General features: G+C 52.0%; 2 protein-coding genes across 2 annotated transcripts; one reads left to right on the forward strand and one right to left on the reverse strand.

The window, feature by feature from the left end:
* Nucleotides 1–1703: 1703 nt before the first annotated feature.
* On the forward strand, nt 1704–5315 carry EMWEY_00016420 (hypothetical protein, conserved; the record flags this gene model as incomplete). Its single annotated transcript, XM_013479729.1, has 8 exons — nt 1704–3060; nt 3237–3653; nt 3887–3961; nt 4127–4214; nt 4435–4585; nt 4759–4895; nt 5063–5111; nt 5223–5315. The coding sequence occupies 8 exons, from the start codon at nt 1704–1706 to the stop codon at nt 5313–5315; spliced, it is 2367 nt and encodes a 788-aa protein (XP_013335183.1).
* Nucleotides 5316–9057: 3742 nt separating this feature from the next.
* Nucleotides 9058–14153, reverse strand: EMWEY_00016430 (hypothetical protein, conserved; the record flags this gene model as incomplete). The annotated part of the gene is made up of 8 exons (XM_013479730.1): nt 9058–9354; nt 9726–11335; nt 11514–11844; nt 12041–12166; nt 12338–12457; nt 12663–12791; nt 12915–12986; nt 13086–14153. The coding sequence occupies 8 exons, from the start codon at nt 14151–14153 to the stop codon at nt 9058–9060; spliced, it is 3753 nt and encodes a 1250-aa protein (XP_013335184.1).
* Nucleotides 14154–19701: the final 5548 nt, after the last annotated feature.

The raw sequence follows: 19701 nt of genomic DNA on the forward strand, positions 1-19701 counted from the left end.
TATATATATATATATATATTTATTTACTTACTTATTATATAACGCTGTGATGACTGCTATGCTGTTTGCTTGATTTGAACTTTAACAAGCTAGAAGAAATAGTAGAGGGTAAGCAACGATGCAGGGGCTGATGCATAGTGGGGAAGAAAGGCCCTGCTTACTCGTGCTCCTCCTGCCCTTGCAGCTGAACCCTGCACTTTGGATGACGGCCCGATTAGCCCGAGGTGCACCGCCAACTTCACGTAATTGGCTTTGGCTTCCTCCGAGGAGAGTCCTTTGTGAGCATTCCAGGCGGCCCTAAAAGCAGCGAGATCGAAACGCCCTTTGTTCTGAATACAACTGTACACTTGTCATGTGGCGAGAAGGCCAAGAATCACTGACATCAGGCTGGCTACTCCGACGACAGTCTGCACAGCAGGGAAAAATGAAGAAGGAACATAGCCTACCATTTAGAGTGAGCTTGAAAGGAGAACGAAGAAGGCTCCTTCTGCTCACAGTCGCCCTGCGTCGCCTGCTTGAACAACCCTGCAGCACCATCATATTGTCGGCTGAAGAATTTAGAGGCAGCTCAAAGCACTTCTGTAAGCATGCGCCTTGCCTACAGATGCATAAATGCTTTAAAACGCAGACGGTCTTTGTGTCCAAATACTGCACAAACATCATAAAAGGCACAGCCAACGGGGACCAACCATAAAGTTGCAAGAGTGAGTCATTTGACAAATTCTTAGCAGCGAGTTCGACGGCTTCCCGCGCCTCCTCGAACCTCTCTGCTGCCTTTGAGATGGGGATTTGATTATCCTCCTGAAACCAGCAACACATCGCGATAAAGTGCTCATGCAAGACGCAGAATGTGGAATTAGGCTCAACAAGTTGCATACAGATGCATATCTGCTCATGTGCCGAGGGAAGAAATCATGTCCGCAGCGTTCTTCGCTCGTCCCGTTATTCTTGTGTATATTACATGCCGTGTATGCGCAATGCCTATTTTCTGGGGTTAATCTGTGCAATCAGTGTCATCTGGCCTCCGTAAATGCGTCACCTCCGACGGGAGCGGCTTGCAGCCACTAGCAAGCGTCTGTCCTTCTCTTCTCTTCCTCCAAGAGCGCAGACGTTTTAGCAGTAAGGCCCCTAGAACGATGGCAGAGCCGAAGCTGAGCCCCACAAGAATCGCTGGGGTCTGTCCTACTGGCCTCGCCATTGAATGCCAGCAAGCAGCGCCGCTACCCACTAAACAGCAAATATCTTGTAAAGCCAGCTGTCTCAGCGATCCATGATGCGTACAACAACGGATTATTTAGAACAAACACAATCCAACACTGGAGGGAGTGGAATGGTACGAAGAACCAACAAAGAGACCACGTGCGTTAGCTGCATGCGGGATGAGAAGAGCCGCCTGTCTTGCCATCGAATGTGACGGAAAACAATCTCTAGGGTGAAAAATGCGTTTTATTTCGTTGTTATTTTCCAAGTATCGTGTACTGAAGAGCCCTTCTAGCTTCGTTTGCCCCTACTTCTCGATTTCTGGTCCGGCGCCATCCTCCGCCTCCAGGTCAACTGCGAGCTGCAAGTTTCACTGCAAGATAAGAACTGTATATCTATAGAGGTAATATGCAGAGAATGAGGTGAATTTCCGAGATCCGAAACAGGCGAAGCTGCTGAACGGGTCGCGCAAGCGCCGCCCCGGACCAGCGTTCGACATCGGAATGGTTCCTCCTTGCGGCATCTGCTGCTTGACAGCGGCAAAAGACAAGTTCGTTTCACGCACATATGGACATTGGCTATGTGCTCTTCACGGCGTTGTTTTAGTCTTCGGGCTGTATCTTGTGGGTGGGACACCTGGGGGGGGTTGTACGGCGGGAGTGATTCTCGCATCTGCAGCCACCTCATCACTGGCAGAGCCCTCTGCACCCACCCCCGCTTTTGCATCTTCTGCTGTTGAAAAAGCTGCATCAGACGTACAGCAGGAGACGCCCTCCCCCGTAGCTGACAACAGCAGCGAAACTCATACGTTTCGCCCTATTGTGTACGACAAATGCAGTATTCCACTTGCTGTTGGCGGCGAAATCGTACGGTGCGACAAGGACGGAGGAGGCAGACCTCATGTAGAGTTCAGTTCGTTTGAGGGGCCACAGGGGCCCCTTTTGAACCAAACTTTCCCCATGGACATACCTCCTGATTTCTTCATGCGCCGCGCGATGGCACGAGGCCGTGACGTGGTGAAACAAGAGAACGATGCAGGATCCGACTCTGGCTCCTCATCTTCTTCAACTGAGGGAGAGAAGAGCGGCGCAACGAGTCGGGTGCAAAGGCAGGAGAAGGGTGGATCCCTGGATGACCCGCATTTCATTCGCGTTTTCGGTCGATGGACCTTCTATTCCCAGGGATTGAATTTGTGGTTGAACAGAGATGCTGCACCATCTATTGAGCGCAGGCTGACAGACAAATTCGCAGTTGCAGCCTTGCAGGGGCAACACAACTCTACTTCGACTGAGCCACCTCAGCCACCTCAGCGCCCCTCGATATTTGCTCGTATGCACACACCTCGGCAACCTAGGCTGGCGCACCCTGTTTTGTATTGGCGGCACACGATCACTTCTTCTCCCATAGAGCACTTCTGCATCGCTTTAATCAAGCTGCCAGTTACAGAGGGTGGGGAGTCGGACCCTGCTGCAGGGTCTGCAGCAGGTACAATTCCCGGCTCGTGCGAAGATGCCCAGCAACTTGTTTCGCAGCGGGGGAGCAACGCCTCTGCATCAGATCCATTTTGGCTTTCTTGCGGCCCTGAGCTGCAGCTGAGCCGCCTAGCGAAGTATCTCACCTTCTCTATATCGCAGGAAAAGGTCAACCGGGTGCTCGCTGCTCTTGACTACAGCGTAGAAATATGGGAAGAACCGCACGGAGTGGAACACAGCACAGTGGTATCCGGACAGCCCTCTTCAGATGCAAAGACAGCAGAGCGTGGGACAGCAAACGAACAACGCGAGGTGGACGCTCCAACGGAGCAACGAGAAGCCTCATCCTTTCGTGGCGTGGAGGCACGGCGGCTTTCTGCAAAGCCTGGTGGGCCCTTGCTTGCTGCTTCTGCCCTGGAGAGGGTCTTCGTCACACGTTGGGTTACGTTGGGTTCTACTTATTCAAATATTGCTGAATGATCGCGAGTACGCCCAAACATAAGGATACTACATTGCACAAAGGGGTAGGAGCGCAGCCTGTTCCTTGCATTGGTTTTTCTGCAGACGCGCTCGTTGAAGGTCCTCCCAGGTGGCGCGTCGGGGTTTGCCTCTTGAACGGTCACAAGGGAAAAGGTGGGGAACAGGAAAAGATGCCTACAGGTGATACGAGAACTCGTGACGCCGCCGCCGTAAACGCTGCGACTTCAGTTCAATCGTCAGGAGAAAGAGAGCGGGAGGCTGCCGCCGCCAAGGCAGATACTGAGTTGCAGACAGAATTGAAAGAAGATGGCGAATCCAAGAACGAAACGGGAGAGAAACAAGCAGACAATGCGTCTTCAGAAGCAGCTCTTGTCGGAGAATTGAAATTTCACCTCTCGCCGTTCGTTGCATCGCAGGCAGATGACAGTCCACCAGGCGAACCTGAATCCATTCAAATTCGGCACTTTATTGATGCCGGGTGGATGTACACTCGGTATATCCGTACGTTTGCTTCGGACGCTTCCACGTGCGGTTGCATGAGGCAATACATCTGCACATGTTGACTGCTTCATGACACAGAGTAGAACGATCCTTGCATTCATCTTCATTTGGCGTTTCCTTCACTTGATGCACGTTAGTCAAACACTTCTGAGTAAACAGACTGACATTTCTGATTACTAAGCCCGTAGTGTAATTGATGTTGATGCTGCTTCTGTGCTTCGTTCTGTTGGCAGAAGGAACACATGTTTCGCGCTTTAACCGGCTGGCCATCAAGGAATCCCGTGGAGGGGTTACTCAGCCTTGCGTAGGTATGCCATATTGGGCGACCGCTTGCATTTGCTTATTCAGTTGGAACGTCGCTTTCTGGAGAGTGCTGTATGGTCAAAATATTAGCCTGCATGATGACAGCTTGTTGCCCCCCAAGTGTTTGCCCGCTTTTGAGGGAGTCATTTTTGTCTGTGTATCGCACTCAGGATTCTGGGACGAGCACAGTTTGCTTAGTGTGGCACCTGACGCGTATTCATGGGATGAAGAGACGCAGAAGGGCACGCTGAAATTTGTGTACGCCTTTACTTTCAGTGTTTCCTGAGGTAGTCGCATATTTTCTGATCGAAACATTAAATTCTACTGCTCGCTGGAGTTGCAGACATTGGTAGGGTATCTAAGTGGTGTCGTATCCGGATGGTTCATCAAGCGAGAACGCGCCACTGTGAATGCGTTATTGAGTCATGACACGTCCAAACATGTGCATGGGCTCGGCTTGTACTGTTAGGTTCGGCAGCTGGTTGAGGGATGGAGTGGACAATACCGACGCACTATTTGACGCTGCTCCTGCACACCATCCGACTGCCCGCATGCACATTTGTTTTTATCCGAATGAAGAACAGCCCTTCGGGTTATTTATGGGGGAAGTCCGATTTGTTGTGGGTGAGGTTTGGCGCCGCAGCTTCCCGCGACATCATTTCTGGCTTGCGTTCTGCAGACGCATGTATTGCCATTAATACCAAAGTGTACTTGTGTGCGGGCAGCATAAAATAGGGGCATAGTACCCCGTTGTATACTCCATACACTTACAAATTTGGGTTTCTCGGCCTGCTTACGTCAGGTTCTCCAGTGGCGTCCCTTGTTTGTTGCAGACTCGGCGGATGCAACGTTGCTCGTTTGTTTCATCCTCTTTGTTTTTTTAGCTCTTCCCCTGACTTGTGCGGTTGCTCTGTCGTTCCACGTGTATAAACATCGCCAGTACGTTGCAGTTAAGCCAAGATGAAGGAGTTAACACTATGTTGTGCTTGAGTGTTGTTATAAAATGATGGGAGACCGATCAAGCTCCCCCCCCCCCCCCACCAACCCCCCCCCGAAAGGTGGCGGCCCTCTGCTGTGGTTGCTATTGCTTGCGGTTTGTGGAGCAGCCTGCGCGAAAGGCTGCAGAGGCTTGTGCTTGTTCAACAGCGAGATGCGGTAAGTGAACCGGGCTAGCTGAGACAACTTAACTCGACTTAAATTCTGTGGCGTCCTGAAACCAGAGTCCCGAAGAAACGGGAGGCCGTATCGACTGTGTTGTTTGCATAGGTGGAACAACTTCTCATGCGCGAGCTGGGGCTTTCCACAGAAGATCAGGATGATGCAAACGATGAAGACGAAGACGAAGAAATCCATGCTTGAAATATGACTGCGGCCACCTGGCTTGTTATTCCCTACACGGCCTAGCCGGCAGTAGGGTTTCATGGCCGCCGTGGCAGTAGAGTTTTGCAGCCGCCCAGTGTCACACATTTGAATGATGTTGATAATATAGCGCCCCTTCTGATTCGTTTGTTTTCTGTGAATACTTGGATTCAGAAGGTCGGGTGGGTGAACTGTTTGGCGCTGGACATTGCCCAATGCAAGCTGGCTCGAGGCAAGATGTCTCGCTTTTATTTGTTTATATGCAAGGCTGTGAAAAATCTTTTTGGGTTGCTGGACGGTGTTCTGAAGTGGTATGCGGAGGAGAGCACGATTTCGTTTCCTTCTTTTATGGTACAAAGGCTGAGAGGCCAGAACAAATTCCCAACTGCACCTGCAACTAGAGGCGCGCTTCTGACCTCAGCACGCAAACTAGGAAGCAATTGCTCAAGCAAGTTTGACAAGTGTTATTAGGAGGGCACCTTAGAAAGTCACACCTTAGTGCGCAGCTAACCAGTTAAGCAACACCTTGCAGGCTAGTGAACGAGTTGCGACCAACCCACATTACTGTAGCGGTTGGGCTGTGGGACCTGGGGCTATGTGGGTTAGAGCCCTAGTGTTAGAACCAGCTGGGATTTAAGCGAGTGCCAATATCATATGACGCAGGAGTTGTTCGGAGGGTTCCTGTAAATATATCTGTAATTCGTGCAGTCAACTTCTGTATTTTGTTTTGATGCAACGCAGCGGGGTATGAAGGACGAGATAACGGACCTTGTGGCAAATGCATTGGGAGTTTGTCGTTTCGAGTGTACTGTGCTTAGCCTGTTTTATAGCTTCCAGCCTAACACCAGTTATTTGTGCTTTTTTGTAGACTGGGGCTTCAGAGGGGGCAGGTTTGTTAGCACTATTCGCGCGTGGCACGCAAGATAACGTTATGATGAATAGGGAATGCTTCAATGACGGTTTGCTTTCTCATGCATTGTGGCGGTATTGTTACATGTAATGATCCATTTTCTACCTTAAGTTGGAAGCCATGCAGCGGGTGATCGACTGTTCATATACTTCGGTCTGTCTGTTGTGAACGCTCCGTGTGATTCGGACTTCTGTTGGGATTTTTTCCTAATTGAACTCTGCTAATGCTCCTAAAACCTCGAGGGGAACTGCAGAACCAAGACGCTAGCTCAGTGCAACGGTCTTGGAAGGCCTAGAGTGGGGAGTTGGGTCTTACATCTGGATTCAACCCTTAATTTAAAGGGTTTCCGCAACTGTTCCTCTAGGAAGATGGAGGGACAGGATCACAAGAGCAAGAAGGCTTCAGCAGCCGTAAAGATGGAACCCCTGTTGGTAGCAGAATCGATCTCAGATGTTCTACTGGGCAAAAATGCGAAGCATCCCAAACATCTGTGTCTGCATGGACTCTGAACTGTTTAGAAGAGCGGGATGACTGCTCGGGTGTCCCGGACGTGACTCAAGGGAGACAGATGCACGACTTTGGGAGCCTAATGCACGACTTTGGGAGCCTCCATTATGAAGGATAAATTCATCGTTCAAAAACGGGTGTAAATATGCATAACAGCGGAACACATCTCCACGAGCAAACGGCTTTAGTCAGCTCCGCACACATGAAGTCAGCCACTGTTGCACAGAGCCTGTAAAAGTTTCCCAGTGGGCGACTCTGTTAAGACTAAATACGCGCAATTCTGGATTTTGACTGGGTTATGAATAAACAGCAACCGTCAAATATCGCAGCGTACTGCCTTGCTCCAAGGTCACTCATCGTAGAGGCAAGAAATCCTCCCATACGAGAGAATCTCTCGTCACACAGTCCGCAAGGGCGTGTTAATTCCAAACTGGCATTATCAAGATGGTTTCTTAATGCTCCTCCAACGGAATGTGGAATACGTTCATTTCTCTGCATCGAGGCCAGGATCCTCTCAAGTCAACCGTTCGCGAGGCGATCACATGCAAGAGTGGGAGTTGTCCAGCTGCTTTTTGTAGAAAGGCACAACTGCATATCCCCCAGAAATTGTTTAAGAACTTTTGATCTCCATCAATCTCTCTCACTGAATTGCCACAAAGACAGGGGAGGAATAACCTCTACTGGTAGAAGGACTTCCCCTCTGGTTTCACCACAGCAAATCAGAGAGTGGGTCCCAGCGTTCGTTCTGTGTCTTTGGCTCTAGACACCCTTCTGTAGGCATCGTTCTGTCTTGTATTAATGCTGCTATACTCATTGGGCTTAAGACATCCCCCGCGCCTCCGCGGTGTCCACCCTCGCCTTCAGGATGCGGCCTTCATCAATATTAACTGCCCTCGGTGAAACGGGATGAACTCCTACACAACTCCCTTGTACAAATAGGATTTGCCCGTGTGGTTATGGGTTTTGATGCTTCACTGAGACGCGCCAAAGCAACCGCAGTTATTTGTGCGGTTGTTGAACTCACCCATGAAACCTGTGCGGTGTCGAACGGTCATATGCATCTCTCTTCTCCTCTCTACAGTTTATTATGCCTTGGCCTGGCAGTTCCAACCCAAGGCGAAAGCTATAATTCCCCCTAGATTGGCTCCACACAGCATGCGCTGCAAATTCAGCATTGCCGGGCAAGTGCGAAATTCCCAGCCACCCGCAGTCTCCGCACAAGAATCAGAGGATCCCCACTCAGACTGCAGTGCTAAGACAGAAACCACAGAGAGAATGGCGAAACATGTCGGGGGAATGCGCATATTACACGAGGACGACGTGGTGATCGCATTGAACAAACCCGCAGGCATCCCCCTTTTCCCCTTACCTTCCAATTCAGGTACAGAATTCCCTTCCTGGTTTCTTTAGGCTCGATTCTGCCTAGCCATTCTATCTCTACCGGTGTACCTAGTTTCGCAACAGATTTATAGTTTGCTGCCATCCTTAATTTCTAAGTTGTGATGTCTTGTGCCGTTCACTGCGTTTTCAGCGGCGTCAGCAGCTACAGACTCAGACTCGGTAATCGAACGCGTCATTGCTCACTACAGATCCATCAGCGACTCCGTGCCGATTCCGGAGACATTGAAGAGCCTCTACACAGCCTCTGGAGTTAGTGGGGACGCCAGAGAAAGGGTCCCCCTCGAGACCGAGATCGGCTCGTGGGCCCCGACTGAAAGCCAGCAACCCCCTGGTGTGGATGCCATCGTACATCGGCTGGATCATGGGACGTCAGGCGTATTACTGCTAGCTAAGACTGCAGCAGCTGCATCGTCTTTGCGACAACAATTTAGAGAGAGAAGAGTTAAGAAAATTTATTTTGCTGTTATACAGGGGAGGCTAAACAGCCCAATGACGGTCACTTCCTGCATAGGGAGGGACCCCAACGATCGCCGTAAGATGCAGAGTGCTCGTCAGATCTGGGGTGTACATGGTGCTGCTACTCCTGTCGCTTCTGGGAAGCTACGAGGGGCTGTCACTCTATTCAAACCTCTTCTATTCAACAGGCAGTGGAGTGTTGTGCTGGCATCCCCCGTGACCGGGAGGACCCATCAGATTCGACTGCACCTTCAAATGCTAAAAACTCCTATAATTGGAGACCCTTTATACGGAGATGCCTGTGCGACTTCTGCATTTCTTGCATCCGCAGTCGCCCTAAGGTCAGAATCCCGTAGTAGGTCTTCTGCGGGGGTTCAACACGAGGGCCCCACAAAGACTCTAGGGAAGAAGGGACAACTTCGGCCGCTGTTGCATGCAGCAGAATTGTGCTGCATTCATCCTACGTCATCAGACGGCCTGCGTGTGCGCGCACCTCTTCCGCAGGATATGCGAGAGGCCATGACCGTCGTCGATCCCCTTTGGCCCGAAGTCCCCGAGCTTACACCGTTTGCCGGGGCGATCCAATAGGGGCCCAACGGGGGCCCCTTTCTTGAGCGCCTTCAGCGTTTTCTGCCAATGGCACAGCCTCAACGTAAGGGGGGCTCCTTTCGCTGCTGTGGTCAACCGGAGTCCGGTGATGCTGTCGACCTGCTGCATAACTGCAGTGCCAGCAGCCAGTTCCCGGCTGATGCGACATGCCAAAGCCTTAAACACACAAAAACGTTAAATGAATACTAAGGGTACAAAGATAAACTGACACAAGGATCAACTCAGGGCCTCGGCTGAGACCACTCTCCCACGTCCTCCTTCTGTCGCGGTATGTTGTGGATGTTGCTGCTGCTGCGGCTACTGTTGGGGCTTTTATGAGGGGGATTCGAATAGCAAAGAGGGCTTAACAAGCCGCATGCTCCCCAAGGGCCTCCTGCGTTCCTACCCCCACCCGGAGAGGGGGCCCCAAGGGCTCCCCCCCTACCCACCGCTACGGAAGCAAGCGGAGGAGGCCTCACACTGGAAGGGGTGATGCACCGGCAGTTCACAGGAGTGTATGCATTTAGGGGGCTTCGAAGTATGCCTACATTACTTCCCGTCGCTGCTGCTGTTGCTGGAGATTTGAGGGACATGATGAACGCCTGCTGCTGCTGCTGCTGCTGCTGGAGTAGAGCTTGGCTAAGGTGCGCCACCGCCTCCATGGGGGGAGCTCTTCTGGGAGGCTGACTGTAGGAGTGCACGAAGTTGCTCGACGGCGGCGACACTAGCCTTGCTGCTAGTGCTGCGTCTTGGTTCACAACAGCTCCCAGGGCAGCGCTCGTCCCTGGATATTCCCCCATGCTATCTGGGTAAAGAGAGGCCCCTCCTCTGCTCCAGTCTGCTGGTGGCATCGCTGCAGGTGACAGTTCTCTTGGTGGTGTGACAGCATACAGCGCAGGGCCCCCAAGGAGGGGGCATGGGGGCCCCCGTGGTCCCCCCAGTTCCATCGCTCTCTGGGGGCCACCGGGCCCCCACTCCTCCCGAACAAGAAGGGGATTTCTAAGACGAGCTCCGTGGGGCCCTCCTCCTCTGGCATCCGCTGCTGTGGGGCTGACTTTCGACTCAATCGCCAGCGCAGCTCCAGGCAGCTCAGACGGGGGGTCTCCCCCCGAGGGCCCCTTAGAGGAAGCATCCTCCCCCCACCTTTCTTTGATGGGAGAGCAACTGCGTCTTGTGCGGCTGAACACCCTACCGCTGCCACTGCTGCTCTTGCTGCGAGACGAAGCAGCCCACTGTTTCCTGTTTGCGTCTGCAGGTAGAACGGCATTCTGCTGCACCCTGCGGGGGAGAGGAAGGGGCCCCAAGACAGGGCCACCCTGCAGTCTCCCAACAGGGATAGGGTAGTGCCCGTAGTTGGGGCCTGTGTATAGTGACGTAGCGTGGGTGGGGGCCCCTCGTGGAGGCCCTAGGGGCCTCCCAACGACAGATAGGTCAACTGCTGACGCCGAACCCATGAGCCCCCCTCTGGAAGCACGAGATGCAGCAGCAACTGCTACTGCTGCAGCTGGAGCGGGCTTCAGGGCTGGCAGCAGACTCGCCGCAGATGCGGAGACTGGAAGCCCTTCAGGGGGCCCCACTAAAGGGGGACGTCCCTTAGAGGGGCCCCTCTGGCGGCTGCAAGGCCCCCTGCTGCTCTGTTGTTGGCGCTGCTTGAGAGGAGGTAAGACCACGCCTGTTCTGGGGGGCTTTTCACAGCAAGACTCGAACGGGCCTCCGCTGTTAGACGGCAGGCAGGACCCCCAGCCTCCTTCTGCATTACAAGGGCTGCTGTGCTGCTGCTGCCTTAGCTGAGGCACAGCAGGACGCAACACAGCTCCCCGTATCCTTTCAGCATGGGGGGGCAACTGCAGCACAGGAGCTCCCCTGTCCTCCCGCTTCGTAGCAGCACCCCATAAAGTCTTTGTTTTCCCCACTGCTGACGTCGCGGGGGCACCCATATAGGCTGCGGGGCCCTTCGGGCCACCCACTGCTGCTACCGGCGAGACGCCGGCGAGATCCCTTTCGGGAGGGAGAGTGAGTTGAGGCTCCTTTGCGGCGGGGGACTTGGAAAATGCTTTTTTTACCGGTGATACATCCACGTACTTGAGGGCCTCCACCCTTTCTACGAGGCCCTCAGGCTTCGCAGCGACGCCGGCTGGCCGCTGGGCTTGCAGGTGCCCTGCAGCAACATGCAAACGCAGCAACGGGCACTTTGACAGGCAGATAGCATGTATGCATGAGACGGCGCATGATTACACTCTTGTGGGGGCAAAAAATCAAATGCACAACCCGCACGGGTGTGTGGGAAAGCCCCTCCCCAATCCCAAACGAACAACCACGATGGGCATTGGTCTCACTTTCGTGCGCCTGCAGCAGTCCTTCTGTAAATGCACCCAGGTTTTCGCGGAGCCTTTCAATTTGACGCTTTAGGCTTTCGAGCTGGGCTTCGCTGCTCGGCAGAGGCGTCTCCACATCAACAAGGGGCAAGGGGGGCAGCCGCTTTTCCTGTTGCAAAAATGCCAGACCTGCTGCTGCTGCTGTAGTTCCAGCGGCTGGCATCTTACCAGCTTCATCATCTCCGTGAAGGCTTTCCGGTGGTCTGGGTGACACGATGGCCGCTGCTGCAGCAGCAGCAGCAGACGTCGCACGACAAAGGGCAGCTGCCCCTTCCAGCCGCTGCTGGAGTTCCTGTAGCCACCACAAACACCCGAAAGTCGAGCATACCATCGGCTCTATGGGTCATAACAAGGGGATTATAAGAAGCTCGACTGTATGCCCCTGCAAAGAACAGCCCGTTGGGTTTTCGTGAAGAGCGAGCCGCTTCTGTACAGTGAACCGCAGGCAACGTAGGAAATATATTTGCTTGAATTCAGGTGGCCTTTACTTGCTGTGTTGAGAGGTCGAGAGAGTCTTGCTCGGCAGCTAGTGCGTTTCTTAAGGCCGTAAACAATGCATTGAGACGGGCCTCCAGAGCAGAGTCAGAAGAGGCGGAGAGGATAGGGTCCTCCTCCTGTAACAAAAACGGAAAACTAACCACAAATTTATTTTCTTTCGTATTTCTCTGCAGCAGGGCTCGGGAGCTGTTTCCCGTGGGACAGGCCAAACTTAGCTTTCCAACAATATGAAGTGCACTTCCATCTCAGACGTAGGTGCTGTGTTGCCTTGGCTTGAAGATACTGACTCGATGGCTTGCGGGCAGAGCGAGACGTGGCCTCATCAGACGCTGGAAGAAACTGGACATGACCTCCTCCGCAAGCGCAACAGCTCCTCTCAGCCCTTCGCACTCCGAGCTCAGTTTCTCCTGAAGTCCCCAACGCATTCAGTATGAAGCAGCTCGAAACTGATGAGCTACCCACGGAAACAGCAACAAAGAGGGTCTGTGGCGGCGCTGACAGACGGGACAGCAACAATAAAACCATGTCGCCCACACTCCCAAATGTCCAAGCATTATACTCCTCTAAATCGTCAAACGCAATTTGTGTAGTGCATCTGTCCCGTCTGCTTACGAGTTGCTGCCTGAGAGTCTGGTTGTCCAGCGCAAGCTGTCTGTTCTGCTCGGACTTCTGCCGAATATCTGTGTGGTACTGCCGCTTGAGGATCTGTTCCAGCTGAAAACTCTCCTCCGCCATGACCCTCTGCAGGATAACCAACACCTCAAGCCCTAGATCCTAAACCCTAGAGACCCTCTTTCTCTAACAAACCCTGAACCAGCTAGCAAGCAAAAATAAAGAAAACTGGTGCTGCTGATGATGCGTTACCTTCTCGTCTTCTTGCGCCTGAATTTTCGTAGAGAGTTTGTGTAGCTGGTCTAGTAAATCTTCGTCGGGTGCCTACGGAGAGCCCAAAGCCAAAAACTTAAGATATTCGCATGCATGCAGAGAAGATCCTCAACTCAACTGTGTGGGGCTTCCTTTGCATGCATGTCTCACCACCGCTATGGGGCCATCCGGATCTTCGGTGCCCCTTTGAATGTCGATCGTCTGCATACGTTGCTGCAGCAATGGGAGGCACAGCAAAAGGTACACAAACAGCCCATAAAGCAGCAGCAAGAACAACAGCATCGAGTGGAAATGCAACGGCAGCAAATGGTGGAGGACCAGCAGCACCTTGTAGCAATGCGAACTCACATCATGCGCCCTTTGTAGGTTTAGTGGCAAGAATGCTCTCTTAGGTTCTGATTGCCTTCTTAGTTGTTGCTGCTGTGGTTGCCGCTGCAGCATGCCAACTATGCTGCCGGCTGGTGACAACAGAGACCGAGCAGAACCCGGGGCCCCCCGAGACCGGAAAGTGTCCTGGAGGGCCCCTGTGGTGGCCCTTCTCTCTGTTTGCGGCGGCTCCAGGGGGGAAGACTCCGCTTCTGCCGCTGATGCCTCCAGTAGAAGGGCGCCTTCAGAGCGTCTACTGCTGTGGGGAGGTGCACAAGGAGCCCCCCGTTTTCCTCCACAGGGGGGCTCCTCAAGAGGGTTGCTTGCAGAAACCATCCTGGAAGAGGAACCAGCCTTGGGACCCTCATGCCCCTCATCTTGCGCCTTGTGAATGGCAGGGTCAGTAGACGAAATCCTTAGGGACCCTCTTGATGGGGCCCCTTGAGAAGGCCTGTTACTTGAGGGCGCCGTGGGGGGGGCTCTGGGATGCCCAGCAGAAGATAACAACCGGTCCGAGGGCTGCGAAAAAGCCCCAGATGATTCCTCTGTACGCCGCTGGAGACCTTCATCTCCACCCCGCGCTTCAGGTGTCTGTACACCTGAAAGAGGTATGGAGGAGAGTCGAGGAGTGTTCCCGTTCGCATACCTTTGATCTTGTTCTTGTCTGTGAGCAGACACTGCTTCGAAGAAGTCGTCTGCTGCCTCAGATGCTTCTATTGCAGCAGATGCTGTGATTGACGGCGCCTTTGCCGCAACCGGAACGGGTGGTGGTGCTGCTGCTGCAGCTTGAGCGGCAGCAGGGGCAGGTGAGAGTTCCTCCTCTTCTACATCACAGGGGGCCCCGACCGCCATTCTGTGCACAAAACCTACGTCCCTCCAGAACGGTCGCTGAGTAATTCTTTCTTTTAAACCTTAAATCCTTGCCAAGTTAGGGTAAGCCTTCAGAACCTTGCCCTACACCCTACAGAGCAGGATGAGAAAAGGACCAGTACAATTCCCATGCAACATTCGTGGTGTTGAGCGAATGCTGCTTCTCCTTTGGCCTTCGATGAGACTCTCCCCTCAATCATCTACCTCCGAGCTCAGGTGGGGCCCCCCTGTGGCCCCAGGGGCCCTCTGAAGGCAGGCAGAGCGGGACGGGAAACTGTGCTGTTCCGACAGACTGGCAGGGGCGGCAGGAGCAAAAATGAGGAAATTCCAGTGCCCTGAGGGGCAGCTTGAGAATGAGTGAAACATAAGTCAATTACCAGAAAAAATAAAGGGAAGGGAAGAAAAGGGCCTTTGCTGGAGCAGCGCTTTCGGTGTCTGTGTGCCGCAGGCGGCAAATTCCGGTCCGAAGGGTCAAATAAAAAGAAGTCAAGATTCATTTTATTTCCCCGTCATTTTTACAAATTCATTTTGTCTTCGCCTGAAATCTGGGGAAACAGAACCAGTGAACACTTCCAGCTGCAGCACCACCTGCCCAGCGCGGCCGATAAAAAAACCAGCCGGCGGCCGCCCGCTCATCCGTGACGACCTGGGATGTCTGTGCACCTCACCATACACTAGGTAATTAGAATATCTAGTAGACATCCATTTCTTTATTTCCTATCTCAATTCCTGCTGGGGAGACCTGGTTTGGGGCATATACTGCTGCCGAGACAGGTCCTAGGGGCCCCGGGCACCCCCTACAGTGGATCCGATGATTACCTATTCCTAAGTCCTAAACCTCTAAGCCTAGCAGCAAGGCGCTGAAGAGGCCTGTCTCTTCCAGTTTTAAGAGGTCCTCTGCAGGTTCGTAGGCAGCACGTATGGAAACGGCCACGGCGAAGGGGGCCCCTTCTCTCTGGGGGCCCCCCAACACGTTAAGCTCTTTCTTGCTGCAGGCCTTTGCCTGCCCGGCCCCCTGGTCTCCTCATTACGTTCCTCCAGGCATCCGCAGTTCATTTATTTCGGCTGGATTCCCCTTCCGCCGTCCTCCAACGGGTGCCACCAAGAGCCTGAGGGCCCTTGGCGAAGTCTTAAGTGACTGCACCCTCACGGCGGCGGATAAACAGTACAAGTCCATCCTGACATTTGGCAGTTACAATAAATTCGAGAAGCCGAATCTCCTGGAGTTGTTGACCTGCGTCACCCTAATAGGTGTACGACTAGCTGAATGCAACAGAATATGTGGAGAGGCGTCCATTCTGATCACAGCAGGAGTGGATGTTGATACAGATATATAGTGTGTATAGATATACGTGTGTCTATTTGTATACATAATTGCATATACTGCATGTTCATGCATACTCATGTCTGCATATGTGTATAAAGATGCGGAGGCGTGCAAGGTAGACTGGCTTTTCCGGATTGCTGCCTTTTTGCCGGATTTATGTCTGTCTCAGGTCTCTCCTTTGGTGGCTCAGCAGCTTGTTTTGCTTATAAAAAACCGGCTGGGGGTCTCAATGTCTCGTCCGGTATCTCTTTGGTGTCTTCTTTTGCTGGTTTTGCGACGGCTGTTCTTACCTCTGTGTGCGCTGTTTTTCGTGTATTTTTATTTATTATTACCGCCTGTATCGCTGTCTCTGGTGGCAGCAGCCGCTGCTGCTGCTGCAGCACTTTTGTCTCTTCCCGCCGCTGCTCCTGAGGCGCTGAGCCCTTTTGCTTGTTGCTTTTTAATACCATGTTACGCCTTCCTCTTTCCTGTCCCTATACACGTCGTTTTGGGGATTCAACTAATCATCTGCGCCTTAGCGACATTCATGTAGGTGCACCCCAAAAAAACGCCAAGATGACGGAGCCATCATTCAAGAGGCCCACCAAATATATACACGCAGCTGCACATCAGCAACATTTGTGTGTTCGTGCATATCACCCTTCTATGTCTACCTCAGTTTGGTTGCGTGCAGATGTGGGCGTGTGTTTACCTGCTTACCAATGCTTTCGTGTTTGTGCGCGTGGATGTGGGTGTCTGGGTACTTAAATAAACATGCATAGCCTGCATACTTGGATAATATATCAAACCTCATACATATGTAGTAACGTGTGAAAACGACAGCATAGATGCATGGCAGCGTGTACACATACGCATGTTCATATGCACGCGTGAATAGTACAAATCAAGTTCTTGCGTAGGCGCGCATTATCATCTGCGCGAAACTCCTGGCAAACGGCATGCTCTAGCAGCTCCATGGGCACATTCACGCTCAGACATGGATACATTAACGAAGCTTTACAGGATACGGTGGCCAGTACACTAAGCCTAAAGACCATAAACTCGAAAAATGTTCTGTTTGCGCTGCCCTTACAGCTGTCAAGGGATTCCAGGCACTATCTCCTTACAACGCTTGCAGTACGTACATCCAACGAAGACTTTGTGGCCTGTAGCTCACCATCATTGGCTGCTACAGTTGGCCATCTTGCTGTTGCTGATGCTGTAGCTGACGCTTGCTATGACAGCTGCTGCTACCGCTGCTGCCTCAGGTTGCTTCAAATGGTACAATAATAAGCTTTAATTGGAGTTGTGCAGTTGATTGTTTGACTAGCTGTCCAAAGTTTTGTGTTTTTGTTCTTCAGAGGAGGAGGTGAACTCTCGACGCTAGGGAAGAAGTGAGTAGCGAGAGACTCGGCTTCTGCTGCTATTTCTGCTTTTACGTCTCCGATGTTTTCATCTATTGCTGCTTCAGTTGCGTCCCCTCCTCCTTCTATGCCCCCGCCATCACTTGCTGCTGCTTCTGCGCCTGATGCTGCGGCTGTTGCTGCAGCCGTGGGCATTTGGTGTCATTTGCAGACCACCGCTCCATGCAGATGATTGTCACCTGCGCGGGTGAGTCCCCCGTGGTTCATCCCGGATATCAGAAAGGGTTTAAGCAGTGCTTACTTGCTTTTTTCGCCCAGGGGTTAGGAATTAGGGTTTCGTGCATGCAAATCACGACTTGGTATTCGGGGTTTGCGTTTTCAGCTATCTTAGGCGTTGATTTTTTGACTTTTCCGCGGAAGTTCTGCAAAAGTATCAACTCAGGAGTGACCCTAGTGAGGTCCTAGAGGTTATGACTTAGCTTTAGTTGACTTACTGATGCCCACTTCTTAGCCTCCGGCCTAGGTATTGCTGTCGTGGGGGGGGGGGCTCCTCGTTTTGGTTTGACAGCGCCCAGATATTTAGATTATGTGGCCCACAGGTTTAGGGTAAAAGGTCTGAAGTTTGGGGTGTTTGTGTTTGAGGCAGATGGATTTAGGAGTTGGGGGCATTATCTTCACTTCAGGAATGGTCTCTTCACACTCAAAGGGTCTGCTGCTGCACATACGTTGAGAGTTTACGCACTGCATGCAAACGCAGTTACAGCAAGCCACTTGGGAACAGGCCTCAAAGTCTCAGATATGCTGTACCCCACATGTTTATGGTGACCGGGGTGCTGTGTCCCCCTTTAGTTCAGCGTCCCTTCATTCGTCTTGAGTGATATTTTCGAAATTCCGTCCCATCTTCTGGGATTTGCCAACTCCCTTTTTTCTGTATTCTTCTGTTTAGGTTGCCCTAACAGGCAGGAATCGCTGTGGGCCTATGTGAGCCGCGCAGCCCTTCACAGCGGCCCGTTAGGTATCTTCGGGCTTATTCGCCTCATTTTCATGTCGCTGACAAATCTGCATGTAAGCTGCAGCGTCCTCCATTACTGCAAAGCCCTAAACGGATAACTCTAACCTCTGCACTTAGCCTATATGCAGGCGTGCCCAGGTGTAGCTCACTTCTCCTTTATGAAATTAACATCGAGGCCTAAGATTCCAGCAGCCAGGAAGGACGATAGGAGACTTTCTGCATCATCGGTCCTTCTTTGATGCGTCCGTCTCTTGCCCCCCCATTGCTTCCCTCCCTCTGCCTGTAATGTTTCGTTGCACCCGCGTGACGCTCTTCCATGCTGTGTTCTGCTCATTACTGTTGTGCGTATTGTCTGTAGGTCTCCGAGACAGAATACGGCCTGCATTGGAATTTTTACATGACTCTAATGGTGGTTTTCGTCTGTAGGCATCCAAAATTGTCAATACCAAAGCCTTTGACCCTGAAATCCGAGGCCCTTCTGCTTGGAGATGGTTAAAATGAATGCTCAGGGTTCTGTTGTTCATCTTCTAGCCTTTAGCAGCCTCGTATATGAGCGGGCTGTTATGTGCTTCTCATTTTGGCAAATTAGGAAATCCCGTGTTGCTGTGTTGTACTCAGTGGGCGAGTTGGTATGCGTCTATAGCGGCCATCCTTACAAAGCTGGAGCAATCGGTCTACTGCTTCTTATTTGTGGGTTTTCATTTTTCGGATGTCTGCACATTCTAAAGCTAACAGGCCTACGCTGATTTTGTAACCACTCAAATGGAAAATTCAGCTACATGCAGGATGGTAGTCATGCGGCTTCGAGGCGTGGGTCATGGCTCGGCGGCAACCATGACCCGATATTTTGCAGAGTTTAGGGTCGTAGAGAATGGACGATTATTGCCTATGCCTTACGACTTTTGCGGGCAGGCTATCAGATCATTATTTCCGTCGGTGATCTTGACGACTGGATGATGGAGGGGGCGCGAACAAGTGAGCCTCAAGCATTAGGCGTTTGCATCTTAGCAGTAATTCGATTAGGCTTGGGCTTAATGCTCCAGTATTTAGATTGTGCGTCGCCGACTGGTTGCAGATTTCTTCTCGTCCAACAGGGAGGGGATCCTCGGGTCTGTAGGTAGGTACTAAGGTGGCTATTTGGTGTTTTCTCCCCCCACTTTCATCTTTGTTCCTGTACTGTTGGGGAAGCAGCCAATTGCAACTTGTGCGTAAAAGGCACCGACATGCAGTCTCGCATTTTCATTATGTTGCTTTTGTCACGTACTTGTTGTGTATGTGTGGTTATCTCTGTACTTTAGGTTTCCTTTGCTTGTTCTTGATTGCCGTTGCTTTGGGACATTTCGTAGTCACGCGGTCACCGACGCAGCAAACAAGAAAGTCTAAGTAAGCAATGTTGCTGGACATCATAGTTGGCATTCACCCCTCGATTATGTTTCTTTCTTCGTTGCTTTCCCGCCTGCAGTGTCTGGTTGTCGCCGCCTCTCCTGCATGTTTTCCTCGTTGTGTTTGCTTTTTATGTCGCCTGTTGTCACGTGACGTTATGGCCTCTCTCTATCCTCTTCCTTACAGGACCACCAACAAGCGGCTGAATTTACTTTCCCTCGTTCTGCACCTCTACTTGTAGGTTATTCAGTCGGCCTCCACCTTTACAACGTACCAGGTGTCCAAGCTCTGTTGCATTTTTAGTTTCGTTGATGCATTTGTGTGGCATATGCAACACAAATGCATCAACGAAACTAAAAATGCAGCGGCGTTTTGACCCCCTATTTCCGCTAGGGTGTCGGTATTTTACCATCTTCTCCGTGTAATCAGTGCGTGTCTTTTGTGCAACTCAGTTTCGCATTTCTG

The sequence above is a fragment of the Eimeria maxima genome, genomic scaffold, assembly GCF_000499605.1.
Source record: "Eimeria maxima Weybridge genomic scaffold, Emw_scaff134, whole genome shotgun sequence".
NCBI classification, from domain to species: Eukaryota; Apicomplexa; class Conoidasida; order Eucoccidiorida; family Eimeriidae; genus Eimeria; species Eimeria maxima.